General features: G+C 39.8%; 2 protein-coding genes across 2 annotated transcripts; both read left to right on the forward strand.

Annotated features, from left to right (window-relative positions):
* The first annotated feature begins 558 nt into the window (after window positions 1-558).
* Window positions 559-3703, forward strand: sdhaf1 (succinate dehydrogenase complex assembly factor 1). Its single transcript, XM_066645831.1, has 3 exons — window positions 559-725; window positions 1272-1335; window positions 2496-3703. Exon 3 carries the CDS (start codon window positions 2531-2533, stop codon window positions 2777-2779), a length of 249 nt encoding a protein of 82 aa, XP_066501928.1. The 5' UTR covers window positions 559-725; window positions 1272-1335; window positions 2496-2530; the 3' UTR covers window positions 2780-3703.
* Window positions 3704-9118: 5415 nt separating this feature from the next.
* kcnk12l (potassium channel, subfamily K, member 12 like) lies at window positions 9119-16938 on the forward strand. The gene is made up of 3 exons (XM_066646478.1): window positions 9119-9262; window positions 9941-10834; window positions 15767-16938. Exons 2-3 carry the CDS (start codon window positions 10489-10491, stop codon window positions 16780-16782), a joined length of 1362 nt encoding a protein of 453 aa, XP_066502575.1. The 5' UTR covers window positions 9119-9262; window positions 9941-10488; the 3' UTR covers window positions 16783-16938.
* The last annotated feature ends 943 nt before the right edge of the window (window positions 16939-17881 follow it).

Raw genomic sequence — 17881 nt, forward strand, 5'->3', positions numbered from 1 at the left:
ACTATAACTTGCCTAAAGTTGTATCTGCATTAAATAGGCCTGTTGGTCAGGAAAATACATTTCCTTTAACCTTCCGGTTCAAACATCTACAATTGTTCTTCATATTACACTGTAGGCTTGGTTCTATCTTAAAGGTAAAATATCTCAAAGATTATAAGTTATAACGTAAAACTCTCAGATAACCTGTTTGCAACGGATGATGGATTTATTTTCTAAATAAAAGAGAATGTTTCACTTTTGTGTGTTGTGTTTGGCTTACTTAAGTTTTCTGCCATGAAACTTTCCATCTGTGTCAATAAATTACTTATAATTCACTAATGCAACAACCATAATTCTGCTATTTTAAAAAATCAAATACACTGTGTAATTGCTGTGATTGGAATGAGACTATAATTTAGGATTTACATTGTGTATTGTATTCATTTCAGTACACTTTATGGGTAATAGATGGGTAAAAATGGAATATACGTGTACAGAAAAGGTAATTTTAGCGTTATGGCTAATCTGTTTATAAAGTCTAGTGTTCACTTGTACAGTCACCTCTCTAGGGGGCGCTGCAGCGTAGCAGCTGCGAAGGAAACAGAAAGAAGGTCAATGATGAACACAGACCGAGAAGTCGGAGAAAAACAGTAACTTATCAAAAATCAGAATGACTTTTGAGTATATTCGTTTTTATGGGTGTCAGTGACACGGGGAAAAATACCCGCTCTCCCGGAGATTAACAGGTAAATGTGATGAGTCGAGAAACCCTACTTTGACAAGTGTCTAGTCATGAGCTGAGTTGTGCTATTATAGTGGATATTTTTGAAAGAACAGCAAGGGTTAACCGGTTAATCTTGAATTCATTTAGGACTAGTATCATTCATTAAGTGTTAAAATGTCTGAGGGTCTGCTATGAGCCCAGACAGCGAGCATATATCGGTCCAGACTGGCACACCACAGACTATAGACCAGTGCTGGTCCACCATCGGACCACTCAGATTACTGTCCTGTACAGGATATAACTCATTTATAATCTCCTCAAACAGATTTTAAATTCACAGAGACTTTTATTTTGGAAAATAAACTAATACAAATATTACCAACAACTATGAGAGTCTAAACCTGATATAAAATGATTATTATTAGACTGTACTGGATTAAAATTATTTACTAATCTTATTTATAAAGAATAACAGAAGAACCTAACGAAGGAAAAAATTGTAAATTGGACTGTGAATGGAAAAGTGCTAAAATGTGGCATTTTGTCTAAAAATCTGTTTAATCATCAGTGGTCCACCCAGAAAACGCCTAGTGGACCTCCAACATTGCCCTCAGTGGTCATCTGTCAGAGAGGTGAGACACTTTGGTTCAAGTATTCCTAGAGATTTTTAAAATTTAACAAATAGTTCTCTCAGTTTATTGATAATTTTCCACAATATAATAACATCTTTCCTCTGTGTAGTCAAAATAAATTAATTAAGTATTCAGGGATTAATTATTTTTTATACAGGAAATGGTTAATTAAATTGAAGGAACATGATTAAATTCAGTAAATGATTTATTAATAATTAATTATGTTAAATTGTTACATTGGGGGGCGGCACGGTGGCGCAGCAGGTAGTGTCGCAGTCACACAGCTCCAGGGGCCTGGAGGTTGTGGGTTCAGTTCCTGCTCCGGGTGACTGACTGTGAGTAATTGGTGTGTTCTCCCCGTGTCCGTGTGGGTTTCCTCCGGGTGCTCCGGTTTCCTCCCACAGTCCAAAAACACACGTTGGTAGGTGGATTGGCGACTCAAAAGTGTGAATGTGTGTGTCTGTGTTGCCCTGTGAAGGACTGGCGCTCCCTCCAGGGTGTATTCCTGCCTTGCGCCCAATGATTCCAGGTAGGCTCTGGACCCACCACGACCCTGAACTGGATAAGGGTTACAGATAATGAATGAATGTTACATTGGGCAACGCGGTGGCAATGTAGGTAATGTTGTTGCTACACAGCTTTAGGGTCTTGGGCTCCTGGTTTCGACGCACACCTTGGGACACTCAGTAAATAGATTTCTGTGTTCTTCCTGTGTCTGTGATTCCCCTCTTTGCTCTTATTTCGTTCCACATTCCAAAAACACATATTGGTATGTGGATAAACTGTGTGAGCATGGACACAGCTGTGTGTTTATGAGTGTCTTGGTGAGTGTAATTTGCCCTGCGATATACTGGTGCACCATTCAGGTTGTGTACCTCAGGTTGTGTGTGTCTTACCAGGGTGATTCTGTGTAGGTTCTGGACCCACCACCACATTAATCAGGATGAAGTGAGCACAAAATATTAATCATTAAACAAATCAATTAATATTAAACTGAGGGAATGTTTAAAGCCTTTTTTCTAGTTTGTCAAGTTAGGGCCTCTGTATTTTTCAGACTCACTCCCACTAATTAATTAAACAATCTGTTGCCAATACAGTATGATTAAAAAAAATCATTGTGCCTTTATAATTTGTGCTTGTTTTTGCTCTATTTTTTCCAGTTTATTCATCCCACGGTCCTGCGTACATTATTGCTATGGTGCGTCACAGTAAGTTACAGAAACAGGTTTTATCTCTTTACCGTCAGTTTCTCCGCGCTGGAAAAGCCAAGCCAGGCTTTGTACCAAGGATTCGGGAAGAGTTTCGGGCAAACGCTGCCATTAAGAAGACAGATGTCATGCACATAGAATACCTCTGCCGCCGTGCCCAGAGGCAGCTGGAACAGCTCAGAGATGTGAACACAAAACAGCTAGGACTCTTCAGCACACCCAAGGCGGACAGCTGACCAACTGGCTCTAATAAACTTTCATTGATTTGAAAAGCAGACAGTAGGTGCCAGTAATAGAGCATCCTTTTATTGACTCTTAAAAGAACGAGGAACCAAATGCAGTATTAAGTAATCGTGTTCATGAAATTAAATGAATATCAGAGTTTCTGTCTGTATATTGTCTCTTTTCAGTATCAGGTCCATATAACATCATATTTCCTCTGTGTTATGTAATATATCAGACCTTGATGACCAACAGTGACCATCATAACTGTACAAAGTAGCTGAATAGAGAATGAAGCTCTGTTATTCACTGGCAGCTTCATTCTGTAACCATTTATCCAGTTCAAGGTCGCAGTTGGTCCAGAGCTTACCTTGAATAACTGAGCATATGGCAGGAACACACCTGTCCATCACAAGGCATCACATGCACACACATTCACTCACACCTGCAGACACATTGCATGAACAGTCCACTTACCAAAGTGTGTTTTTGGACTGTGGGAAGAAGCCAGAGCACTCTGAGGCAACCCAGGCAGACAGAGGCAGAACACACCAAACTCCTCACAGACAGCTGCCCAAGGCAGGGCTCAAACACACAACCTCAGCACCCCGCAGCTGTGTGACTGTGCCACTGTTAACTGACAGCTTATAAATACTTGCACTGTAAGACAGCGATGAAAAGAAATCTTCAGAAAGCAAGTTTACAGAATTCTTGTTTCTACACCAACAAGCAACAGTGATATAGATAAAAGTGGCTGAAACTGTCAACACCGGCTATCAAAACAAATAAGACTATAATAAACCTTTATAGACATATTTGTCTGTGATCCTGAAATGGAGCGAGTTGAATATGAGCCATTTATGTGGGTTTATGACAGCTGTTGTTGGGTTATGAACAATGGCACAGTAAAACTTGACTCATAATGTTCATGTATTATAAGCAAAATAAAGAATTACAACACGTTGAAGTATCTCTGTATACCTGTGTTCATTTATTCATTCATTTGTTTATTGTATGTAACTGTATATCCAGTTTAGGGTCACGGTGGCTCTGGAGCCTGTTTGGAAACCCTGGGTACAAGGCAGGAACACCCAGCTGTTGGATGTTTTGCACAGACAGCACCCATCAATGTGTTGATCCCATGCTTGTGTGCAGTTGCTTGAGAATCTTCCATTTCATTTCATCAGGAGATTATACAAGCAGTGTCCTTAATTGGGGGTTGTATAAATCGGTGGATTCACCGAAATATCGAAACTACAGGAGTACTTTCCAGACTGAGCCACTAGAGGGCGGTACAGTCTGAGAGACACTGAAGAAACAAAATCCTCGGGCTATGTAAACAGGAAGAAAGACGAAGCAAGGATTTCATACCCAAAAAGTCCTATATTTTTAAATGTTTTCATTCTCATTGTGGCTGTATGAGAGCTAATACTTGGCTATAATACTATAGTAATATTAACGCTCTTTATTCTCCTAAAGCTTTTTGTAAATTATGGCGGATGCGAGGAAATGCAGCTCCAGCAGCGAGATGTCAGACTCTCAGTTAATTCAGCAGGTCAGAACAAACACTACACACTACAGGTTTATACTGCTGTTTCCTTATGATTGAGAAATACAAGAATATACTGCTGTATCTTTTCAATCTGTTTTATAAAAAATGTTGGTTTTATTTTTTGTTTATTACATGGTGTATTCAGGTAGGATAAACGTGGTTAATAATTAATAAAACTGCAAACAGGACGTTTACACAAATTAAGATATATGTTTTATGCGCTTTACAAGCAACTTTTAAAGTAGTCCCAAAATTGGTTGTGTGATATTAATATCTGATTTAGATGCAGAGAATCTGCAAATTAAATGTCAGGTACCATTATAATTGAAATACATAAAAATAAAGTAGGGTGGTATTTTACTCATATTTGACTAGGGTGACCAGATCTGAGATGGTGAAAAAGAGGACACGTCTCCGGGGTGGGGGTATGCTTAGCTGAACCTATGTGTGCCTTTAGGTCTTTTACACCTTTATTTCGGCATAGCTGCTCGAGATGAGGGTAGGTACATGAGCTTTGCCTGACGTAAACAAGGACTACTGACGTGCAGACTGACCAATCAAATGTTTACAGAAAAGGTTATCGACCAATGACGGTAGCTCTACAGTCAGACCGTCCAATCAGAAGATTTTAGGCTACTTCACCACGCCCCCTTCTCACTCAAACGAACCAATCGGGACTAGTTTGTGAACGAAACGCTTCTCCAAGTTCTATGTAAGCTCTAGAAAAACAAAATCCCGGACGTTTGTGAAATTCCGCCCCGACGTTTTTTTAAGTCTAAAAAAGAGGACATGTCCGGGTAAAAGAGGACGTCTGGTACCCTATATTTGACTAACATACTAACACCAGCGTAAAAGGTTCTTTATAGTACCAAAAACAGGTTCTCTGTAGTAAAATCATAATTATTTTAATATTGTATAAAATGTCTTCATCCATCCATCCATCCATTATCTGTAACCGCTTATCCAATTTAGGGTCGCGGGGGCTCCAGAGCCTACCTGGAATCATCGGGCGCAAGGCGGGAATACACCCTGGAGGGGGCGCCAGTCCTCCACAGGGCAACACAGACACACACACATTCACTCACACCTACGGACATTTTCGAGTCGCCAATCCACCTGCAACGTGTGTTTTTGGACTGTGGGAGGAAACCGGAGCACCCGGAGGAAACCCACGCGGACATGGGGAGAACACACCAAGTCCTCACAGACAGTCACCCGGAGCTGGAATCGAACCCACAACCTCCAGGCCCCTGGAGCTGTGTGACTGCGACACTACCGCCCATAAAATGTCTTAAAAAGGTATAAAAAGGTATTTAAATATACCCATCTCAACTTAAAAGAAATCCTGCAAATTTTAAGTACTGTTTCATCCAAACACTCATGGAACATTCACACACACACATTCACTCTCACTTCACTTATTCACGTCTAACAAATTCCCCACAAAGAGCGCCATTCAGACCTTTGCCTCTCTGTTCTGGTTTAGAGGACTATTTCAGCTAGTATGTTTTCTGTTTTATGCAGTTGGCTCTACTTGGCTGGCTTAAGACTGACAGTGTGGAGTGCAAAAATTTCCTCACTGCTGTTACTGGCATGCATGTGGCAAAAGAAATCCTGCACAGATTCTCTGGGCAAGACAAAGTGGATGCTTACAGGGTAGGTTTTACTTTATAATCGTGTAATTTGTGCTCTTCACGGGATTAAAGGGAATCTCCAATCAAAATTGGGAGTGGTTAACCATTTTGTTAACCAGTTAGTTTATCATTCACATTCCAAAGGGCAACATTCTTGTATTAAGTAATTTTATTATTGCCTTTCCCTGCCACTAGATATTTAATGTGATTTGATTAAAACGGTAAAAAAGTGGCTAGAAAAAAATAATATTAACCAATATCTCTGCTTCCCTCCACCATCCCCCATTATTTATAAATAGCTCAGTTAGTTCAGAAACACTGAAAAAGGAAGCTGTTTTATTGTTATTATAGATTTCCAGTCAGCAAGGACTTTATGCAATGTTTCCGTAAAGGGGTGTAACTTGTTCAAAAGTTTTGGGTCTAATATTATATTTTCAATATATTGTTTACAAAATACAATTCAGTTAAAAAACTATGATGTTATCAGTGTTCCTAAACACACCAGGGAGGTTGGAGAATCTGGGGTATGACAAAGCTCTGGGGTGGATTTTTAGTTCGTCCATTGGCTGTTTATGAACTTTGGCAATCAAACAGATGATGTAGAATAATAGACAGAGGGCAGTGTTGTATATGTTTTGAAAATTATAGATATTACAAACCATATTTTAAGCTAATGCATGTACAGTAGCTAACAGTAGTGACATTCATTTTCATTTGTTTTATAATGGCACACAAAAATCCTTGTTTACAATTAATTAATTATGTCCACAGAAAGAATGCATTGAACGTGTTGCTGACTTTGTGAAGAAGAATCCTAGGGCGTCTCAGAGGGAGCTGAATGCAGAGGTTGAGAAGAATGTACTTCAGTTTGCTGCTAAAGTTCAAGCCTTGGATTCTGCTCCTCTTCTCTGAAAACTCTTGCATGCTTGACTTCTCTCTTTTTGGTTGTGTATGAATTTATATATGATTTTATCTCTTTTGTGAAAAAGCTTTCGAGTGACTAACGTTTTTTAGCCACATTAGATTTTTACTTCCTGTTCAAATCCAAAGAAACACACTTCCCAGAGACTACTTCCGGGTCCTAACTTTTCCTTTTTAAATCTGTTGTTTATTTTTGATATATACTTTTCATAAATTAAATAATTATTATAACGGTGCTGTTCTACAATGCTATAAATACATTGCATGTATTTCTTCCCACAAAATAATATTAAATTACACTGATAAACTGATTTATAATAATTCTGTCTGATGCACTGTAGATTATTTTGTATCTTGTGTATTTAGTGTTACTAGAATTAATGAACACACAAGACTTGGATAAAAGGAAAAGAGAAGGCCCAGGTGGAGAGGAGGAGAACGAAGAGAAGCGGAGGGAGAATATAATAAGGCTTAGTTCATCATTGTATTCATCAAACGGCACCTGCCATGAATGGCATTATGCAGATTGATTACTCAGATCCCTTGATGACTTTAAAGGCAGTGTTTGCTCCCATAGTTGAGTAGTGACAGTGCTTCTGGAATAATGGGAAATGTATTTGCAACTCAACAGGTTCACCAAGTGATTATATGGCATCAAAATCTGAGAAATATACACTTGCTCACAATATTGTAACAAGATGCTCTTTTGATTTGGAGTCTCCACTGCACCTGGGCACTTACAGCCAATGGCCAGTACAATAATGATGGGGGACAGTGTCTTGTGAGCTAGAACCCAAGATGAAAGGCAATGGGTGACTGGTCAGAGAGAACAAAGCAGTGCAGTCTCAGCCTGTCTACCATCTGAGCACAATAGAGGAAGAACATCACTTTCCTACCACGTGTTTGGGTGTATTTCATCCAGGAAACATCAAACACAGCAATATCTTCACATCAGCAAAGTCACAGGAATTGAACAAAGCACAATCTCAAAGCCTCCCAAGAAAAAGGATGAGAAAGTTGCTGTTTTTGTGCGAAGCATGTTATAAGCAGATTTCAAATGCCATTATATCAAGTGCACTTCCCAAATATTCTGGTCAAATTATTGCGTTATTAATTGCGTTATAATTAGCAAACCAATATTTGAGGATTCTTCCAGCTTTGTTGAAATTATACACAAAATAATAGTGAAAAAACTATAATTAATAATACAGTGGAACCTCTACTAACGAACGCCTATACTAACGAACTTTCCAAGATACGAACCGGGCATTTGAATATTTTTTTGCCTCCACCAACGAAGCATGACTCTAGAAACGAACCCGAGCCTCCGCCGAGCCACTGACCCAAATGGCCACTGACCCCAATAGGCGAGTCTCCCAGCGCACCCAGACTTGAGTGAGCTTTTAAGATTAGCAAATTGTAGTTTTAGCAATTTAGCATTAGTGTAAATAGCAGACATCGAAATTCGTGCTAAGTTAAGCCGTATCTACGCTTCGTCTCCCCACATTCACCCCCACCCCCACCTCCCGTCATACAGCCAGTGCCTGTGTTACTGCTCCACCAGTCGTCACGTCTCCAAGGTAGCGATAGTTAACCACTTAAAACCTTTTTATTTCTTTTTTATTACTGTTACCACTGTATTCTTTTTTTATTAGTAATGCTACATGTATTTTTTACTAATCTGAGAGTGTTGTAAACATATATCAGTGCCAAAAGGGTGACTTTCGGGGTGGGGGCTGGAATACATTAATTGCTTTTCCATTATTTTAACCGAAACGAACTTTTCCAGTTACGAACCGGGTCACAGGACGGTTCAACTTCGTAGGTAGAGGTTCCACTGTATTCCTGTTAGAAGCCAACAGTGAGTAAAATTACAACATTAAAAATAATCAATACAACCACAATCATATATAAAGAGAAATAATAAATATATTTTTAATATTAAAAAGTTTGGGGGGGGTGGGGGGGGCAGAGTCATAACAACACGGAACCTGCATGTATATGTATATTGTTGCATTATTCATTGCAGCTAAAATAAGAAATGCAGATTGAATTTGACACCTTTTCTTTCCATGAGGATGATTATAGGCTTGAAGAAAGGATACATCTCTAAAATCGTTGCCAGTTGCAGCAATCAGTCATTGAGTCCCGCCCCCCCCCCACTCTCTCTCTCTCTCTCTCTCTCTCTCTCTCTCTCTCTCTCTACTCTTTTAAGAACATGCTTAGTGATCACGAATTCTCCAGTTCACCGCCACAAAAGAGGGACATTCCAGAATCAAGGCTGGATTTAACGCACCGAGGACACTAAATCGGAATTACTAAGAAAGAATAGTTAATTGGACGTAACTAGAGCAATAAGGCTTATGACTGGGAATTAGACTATACATCAGGTAAGTGACAGATATTTTATATATATAAAAACATACAAAGCGCTGAACTTGGAAAGTTACTTCACTATTTCAGAACTCGTAATATGATCCTTTAGCTGCTGCTAGCGCTCATTGAAGTTCTACAAATAATTGTTTTTGAAACTATGCTATATGTCCAAAAGTCTGTAGACAACCGTTCCTCCAATATTCCTTGTATAACTACCAGTGCTGCAGTAATAGCTTTCACTGTCCTCCTGGGTGGGCTTTTTACTAGATTATGTAAATTTTTTTTAAAAGAATTTAATGTCATTTAGTCAGGACAGTAATGGCGAGATTAAAGGTGAAAGACGTGCATCACCAATGCCAGTCCATCTCACCCCAATGGTTCCCAGTTCCACAGCACCAAGCCCAGAGCTTGGGGGCTTACACATCCTTTTGCTTACACTTGGCATTGAGCATGGTGGCCTTAGGCTAATGGGTCATGTATACAGTATGCAAATATACAGGTAATGCATCAGAAATCCATAATAGGGGTATCTTAATATAGAAGAATTCCCTAATCATATGTCTACAAACTTTTGGACATGCAGTGTACATGTAAATTTTAGCCTTATATCTGGAGTCTTATTTTATATATATATATATATATATATATATATATAATATGGAAATCAGGAATGGCAGTGTTGTGTTTTACAGGGATGCCTGAGGTTCAGCTTGGTCATTTGTCAGAAGCACATCACTGTTTCCAGCTCTTCGTCAAACTTGGACGCTGCCATGGGATGAGATAGCCATCTGGGGTTGAACTGCCTCCTGTTACCAGCTGCTCAGAATGGCATATCTCAAAGCACTGAACCTTAAAAATGTGGTTCATCAATGGTTCTTTAGTAAAGGCTGTAGCTCTATATAAAACTGTGGGCACTCAAAGGCCCATTTGCATTCATAAGTGTTTCTAGGCCAGGCTAAATGATTATATGCAAGTTGTGCTGTTAAAATGGTTGCACATAGGACCAAAAAATGTTCCACTGTTGTTTGTATGGGTCAAACAATCCATGTAGAACCCTATATAACACCCATTAGAATGCCCACTTGGAGGCGTGTCACATTTTATGTGTCATTCTTTATTTTGCACAAAGTCCTAATCCATCTGTAATTGCATGCATGTGAGCAAGCGAGCTTCCCTTCTGTGTGTGCGCATGTGTGTGTGCATGTGTGTGTTTATGTCACTTCTCACTGGTGTGTAAGTCATGCCTCGGAGGCAGGATGTCAGCAGCAGCTGTTGCTTGCCTCTGCACCTGAACGAGGACAACGCCCGTTTTGGCCTGTTGGCGATGCTCATCCTGCTCTATCTGCTCTGTGGGGCATTGGTGTTCTCTGCCCTGGAGCGACCTTCCGAGCTCCAGGCCCACCGGCGCTGGCAGGAACAGCTGGATAATTTTACCCAGCAGCACAGGCTCAGTCTGGATACCCTACATGTTCTGCTGAGGCAGTATGAGGATGCTTTTGTCACTGGCATCCGAGTGGATGCCCTGAGGCCTCGATGGGACTTCGCTGGGGCCTTCTACTTTGTTGGCACCGTAGTCTCAACAATAGGTAAGTTTCACTCTCCTGCAGCTACATTCCCCTTGTTAAGTTTTGTTCTGGTGAGCTGGTGTCCCAACTCTTAGGATTCCTCAGGACTCTCATCATACACCATGATGCTTGGCAACATGGATATTATGTTACCTTCTTAGCTGACAGTGTGGGGAACCGCAACACCTGGAGGAAACCCATGCAGACACAGAGAGAACACACCAAATGTCTCAGACAGTCATCTGAGGTGGGGTTCAAACCCACAACTCCAGGACAATATCTGTTACACCACCATGCCATCCTACATTATTTCTTTTTATTTCTGCCAATACTAAGACATAACCATTAAATATTGAAATGGCTCTATGGAATTGAATTTTATGCTGGTGAAGTGCTAGTATAGCTGGTCAGCCAACATGGTCATATAGATTGACCAGTATACCATTGCCCAAATCACAACATATGTTGGTTTTGGTGATGAACATAAAAAAGCCATCTTATTCCTATCAGAAGAAAACCTTAAAAGAACACTAGATTTAGTTGTTTAACACTAGTAATTTTACCTTAGAAAATGTACTTGCTAGTATGAGCTTAGCACTCAGTAAACTACACTATGTAACCTTTGTTTGAGGTAGTTTGTAGTGATTGTGGTGACTTATTGACTTGTTATTTTTCAATATTAGCCTAGTTGATTCAGTGTCAAATACAATCCAGTACTATACAATAAATTAAATTACACAATTTGGACGACAAACATGCCCTGGCTAATTGACTATTTAGAGAAACTGGAATATTAAATTCGTTGTTTTTTTACCAAATTGTTTAAACCTTTAGAATTATTGCCCCCAAACTTATTGGCACCCTTGGTAAATTTGGACAAAATCTGGAACAAACACAATTACTCTACTTTTAAAAGATCAATTTTATCCTCCTGTAGAAAAAGCTGGATTTTAAAAAATGACACTGCTAAAGTCTTGGGGTACTGGGTTTGATCCCCCCTTTGGGTCTGTGAGAAGTTTGGTGTGTTCTCTTCAAGGTTTTTTGCGAGTTTCTTCTGGGTGACCAGTCTTTTCTTCCACAATTCAAAATCACATATGGGTAAGTCCATATTTACATTTTTACACTCATTGATAATTAGTGATATCTGCTAGTTAAGGTGCACCAACTGTGGGCAGATGTATTCAAATCACAGCACTCACACACACAAAGCTGTATAATCTCTATAGTCAAGCATAAAATGAAATGTAAAGCCATGGATCATCTAAAAACAAACTTAAGGTCATCATGCTCAGTACTGAGGGGTCACTTGCTTTCCCTGGAGTGATGGATCACTATGGGTTATGATTCAAATCTGAAAATTTGTTGGATGATCAAGTGTCCACACATTTTTTTTAGCTATGTAGTTTATTTTATGAAATTGGAACTAAAATAGATCACCACTGTACATCATTAAAGGTTAAATATATTTTTTTCCATTACATTTTTACACCACCATTTTGTTTGCTGCTAAAAAGGTGTTTATATAGTCTGACCACAGACATTAGTAGGGCTGAGCAATTAATCGAAAATTAATCAAAATCGACATTCAGAACTTTTAATCAACATGATCTTGTTTTTACTAATTATATTGATTATTTTTATTCTGTTATGTCCCCAATGTGTGTTCATGTTCTGTCCCTTTAGTTTTAGTCATGTTTATTGAAGGGGCATTTGCATTTGTTGTTTAGTGATATTTAAGGCATTCTTTAGGCCTGGATTCCAAGGTTTATAAGCTAAGTGACCCCACAGTGATCATCGGACACACATTTGGCTCTTATACTGTTCTGCTCACTGTGTGGGGGAGCTGTGTACCATGTGTTCTTCAGGCAACGTAATGACAGGTCAGATCCATCATCATACTTCAAACAGTAAATTATTGATGAAAATTAACAGTAGTTATTTTGAGGTGTGAAACTAATTTAGATGTTAATGGACATATGAAGGTCAACAGCACTCATTATCTTAATGAAAGAACTGTTTTTGGCTGAGATTTCACATATTTGCACAGAGAAAAGCTGGACATTATGAACTATGAACAGACTTTTTTTTTCTTTTCTGAAGATATGGAGGGGCTTCTACTAAAAATCATGACACTATGATTTAAAGAACTTGTTTTCCTGAAGGGTTTTAGACTACAATGTTATGATGTCTGTAGGACGATGTTAAAACATTTTTGTGAGGATGGCATTCATCCAAAAGGACGTTGGTGAGGTCAGGCTCTGATAATGATTAATATCATAAAGGACACTCCAACACATCCCACAATAGGCGTTCCCTATTTATATTTCATTCTAATGCTGGGAGCTTTATATCAGTCAAACTAATGGTTGGCTTTGAATTTAATAACCAGGTGCATCTTAAAGTAGCTGAATTCAGTTATATTACAGGCTGTACACATACAGTGTTTAAATTGTGAATGTTTATATAAGTGTTTCATCATTTCATTCTTCTTCTGTAGCTGCTTAAATCTGATCAAGTGGTGGGAATCATCAGAAGCTAAAATTATTACTTTTTATTGCTTATATTCTAAACTTTACCAGGCCTGCCTTAATAATGCAGAGTCTGACAAACCATACAAATATTTCATAATTAATTGAATTTCCTAAGAGTGCTATAACAGTGTAAACACTATTAATGATAAAATAATATGGCATTTGGTAGACAATCCAAGAACTCTTAGTGGTATGGCATGGTGTTCTTATACAGCAGGGAATCAAAACCTAGTTCTCAGTCAGGTGTATTATCTGCTATACCAGAATTATTCAACATTTTTCCTCAGGAGGCCTCCATTGCCAGTTTATTGAGAACTTGTCCCATCCCTAAAATATATTAAGTATCACTATACACTTCTTTTGGGTGAATTTTACATGAAAAAGTACCATAATGCAGCTATTGAATTACACTACCTCATAATGTTTATAACTAGAAAGCTTAAAGTCGTTACGGTCATCAATGACTTGCTGGTATCTGCAGATACTGACAGCCTTACTATACTTTTTCTGTTAGACCTAAGTGCCAACTTTGATACAGTAAACTCTGCCCTCCTCTCAAGATTGTACAAGCTGGGCATTGTTGGCTCTTGACTGGTTCAAATCCTACATATAAGACCCAGCAGTATGTTACTCTCGCTGATTATAGCTCTGTCACATCTACTGTTACACAAGGTGTCCCTCAAGCCTCAGTGTGAGACACTTGCTGTTTACCTTCTCCCCCTAGGCGAAAATCATCCGTCGGTTTAACTTGGCCTTCCACTGCTACTAGGACGATACCCTAATTTATCTTCAGACTGAGTCTATTACTAACCCACCTCTCCATAACTTTAGAATCATGTCTTTCAGAAATCAGAGACTGGGGGAATAATTACTCATTAAATTTAAACAGTAATACAATTTATTCTTATCAGTTCAGAGGCTTATGTTAATAGAATCAGTCCCTTCAAGCTCTCTACTGGCAATGTTGTTGTGTCTCCTTCTAATATAGTTTGCAACTTGGGGGTTATACTTGAATCCACATTTAAATTTGATCTGTATAAAATCCTTCTTCTCAGGAACAATGCCTTAAATAAACTTGCTACTTGCTTCCTACCTCTAAGACCTTATTCCGCCTTATAGATAGCCCACATACTTAGATCTTCCACCATAGACCGACTATCCATTTCTTCTTCTAATCTTTGCTGCCTAGGAGTCCAGATTTTCTCCAGATTTGCTCCCTGTCCCTGTCTAATCCCTTACAAAGCAAGCAGTCTAACTCTTTTCTCTTCCTATATTGCCTATATTAACTATACCTTTTAAGTGTATTTGGGTTCTTGAAAATGTGCTTTACATATGTATTATTATTATTATTATTATTACAGTCCACAAGAAAACATAACACAATATGTATGTAAACATAGTTTTGTCTTTTATTTCTGACCCTGACACAGAAACCTGAGAATTAGGGCCTATACAATCACTTAAAAAATATTATACTATTCAGTACAATCACAGAAAATGTGTAAAGATATTATACAAGCAGAACAATTAGATGAAACTGATGACATTTAGCACTACAAGCGCCAAGTGCCTGTCATCCTGCATCTGATCATAAAAGCTCCTGCATTTAAAAGCTGTGATTCTCTTTTCTGCCAGCGGGTGTTGCAAAGAATTTCATGGGTTCTACAATTACAGACTGGACTCCATGTCTGTGTACATTGTTTGCCCCTTTTCACCCTGTTCGTCAATGGTAAGGACCACCACAGAGCAGGTATGATTTTGGTGGTAGATCATACTCAGCACTGCAGTGGCACTGGCATGGTGGTGATGTGCTGGTAGAAGTGGATCAGACACAGCAGTGCTTCTGGGGTTTTTAAAGCCCCCAGTAACACGGCTAAACTGAGAATAGTCCAACATCCAAAAATATACAGTCAAACAGTGTCCTGTGTCCACTGACTAGAGGATGACCAACAGAGACAGCTACTGTATCTGACTTTACATCTACAAGTTGGGCCAATGAGGTAGGTGTGTCTAATAGAGTGGACAGTGAGCGGGCACAGAGTTTAAGAGCTTTAGCAGCAGTGCTGTGTCGAATCCACAACAAACAAACATAATACATCACCACAATGTCAATGTCACTGCAGCGCTGAGAATGAGAATGGTTGTCCAGAACATTAAAGAACAGTGGTAAAAGGAGGAAAATAAAGTATACAAAGCAACAAATGGGCTATAGTCTGTAGTTATAAAACTACAAAGTCCTCAGAATGGACAGTAAGTGTAGAAACGAGGTGGTCTTAATGTTATGATTCAGCGGTGTATATATTAATATTAAACCTGCAGTTCCTTAGAGGTAGACTAAGAGTACCTCTGAACTATACTATATTAACCACACCCAAATGGCATATGCATCTGTGACACCAATCCCAAATTGTTTCTTCTACAGGTTTTGGCATGACCACCCCAGCCACAGTTGCCGGTAAAATATTTCTGATATTCTACGGACTCATTGGCTGTGCTGCCACTATCCTCTTCTTCAACCTGTTCCTGGAGCGTATTATCACCATGCTTGCATACATTATGCGCTGGTGTCATGAGAGGCAGCTGCGGCGGGCCGGCGTTGGGGGAGTGGAAGCCCGTGGAGAGGATGACAGTCTGGAAGGTTGGAAGCCGTCTGTTTACTATGTGATGCTGATCCTGGGCATTGCTGCACTGCTGATCGCCTGCTGTGCCTCAGCGCTCTACTCAGCCATGGAGGAATGGAGCTACTTTGATTCGCTGTACTTCTGCTTTGTGGCTTTCAGCACTATTGGCTTCGGGGACCTTGTGAGCAGCCAGAGGGAGAGCTATATGTCTCAGGAGTCCTACAGGGTCGGGAACTGCCTGTTCATCCTTATGGGCGTCTGCTGCATCTACTCACTCTTCAATGTCATCTCCATCATCATCAAGCAGACACTGAACTGGATCCTGGCGAGGCTGGACTGCAGCAGGATGAAGTGTCCCTGCAGTGGACGCAGCTACAGGAGACAAGGCCGGACCTGCTCCTGCTGCTGCTGCTGCCCCTGTGTCCCCGGTCAGCGGCATGGCCAACGCCCCCTGGCTGGACTCCCCCGGCAAAGAGCACAAAAACGCAATGCTGTTCACCCAGCTCCTGCTAATGAGGCTGTGAGGAAGCAACGTTTCACTAATGCATCAGTGGAAACAGTATGCGATAGTGAGACTGATCCTGGCCTGGGGCCAGATGGAGGTTATCTAACAGGGCGCAGACTGTCTGGAGAAATGATCTCAGTCAATGACTTTATGGCCAACAAGGTTTCACTGGCAATTTTGCAAAAACAGCTCTCTGAGACGGCTCACGGTAATCCGAGACAAAGCCACGTCCGCCAGAATGGCTTCTCTGGTGGAGTGGGGGCATTTGCAATCATGAATAATCGGCTTCAAGAGACCAGTGTGGACAGATAGTTCTGTCCTTAGAGGGGGACGCTTGGAACATAGTGAACAGTAGAGTTTTGGGCCCTGAATGTCTCATAGAGCTTGCCATACTTGCAGATGATGGTACCATGCAATCATTCAAGGCACAATGCTTTGGGTGTCTATAACAGAAAAGGTCTTGTTGAAGTGAGCTACATTTAATTGCCTAATTAAAGTAGTTAATTGAAACAGTTTTTTTAAAAAAAAGAAGATGAGGTGGGGGGGGGGGGGCACCAATAGCTTCCCTCTACAGAAGAAATAAGAAAGGAAGTTTCATATTTGCTCAGAAAGGAAATGTAACAGCCTGTGGCATGTCAATTGTATCTGTTCATCTGGGAGTCACTTTGAGAAACTGAAGTGATTGGCTTATATGGTGAGCAATCAGACTGGGCTGCTGGAGAGCTCCTTCAGTGACTCTTCAGGGAAACCGACTGATTTACAAGAGCCATACAGCCATTGGTCACAGACAAGCTCAACACATGGAAAAGACAAGTGTCGAGTCATTTAACAACACTTTATGATACAACATCAGTTAACAGCAGCTGTCAGTGAAAGTAAATGTTCCCCTAATTACAAATTAACTGAAGTGAATACAAATATTTTAGAACTTAGTTTTAAACCACAGTGAACCGACAGTTGCAGTCGTTCACAACTAAGCGAAACTCTTTTACTCTGATACCAGGATAATTGTCTACTGGACTGAGATCAAGTACGATTTCACATGATTTCACTCAAGTGAACACTATTAGAGGTGCGCTTTGTCTTTAGGCAGAATGTGTAAAGATGAATATAATGTAGACAATGCACTGTACCATATACAACAGCTGTTTTCTGAATTTTTATTTTCTATTCCAATTAATGACTCAAATTGGTAATCCATCAGTTACAAAGACAATCAGAGTGATGTGCCGTGCTCTGTTCTAGAGAACCTCAAGGAGTCACACAGTGTCCACAGTGGAGGTGATAGGAACCCGATGTCTGAATCATTTAATGCCTGTAAAAGCTCCCTCACAGAGTATTAAGAGATGGAATGACTTGTAGTATGATTTATTGACAGTGTTGAAAAATATATTTATGATGTAGAAATACA

Source organism: Hoplias malabaricus, chromosome 15 (assembly GCF_029633855.1).
Source record: "Hoplias malabaricus isolate fHopMal1 chromosome 15, fHopMal1.hap1, whole genome shotgun sequence".
Classification (NCBI taxonomy): Eukaryota; Metazoa; Chordata; class Actinopteri; order Characiformes; family Erythrinidae; genus Hoplias; species Hoplias malabaricus.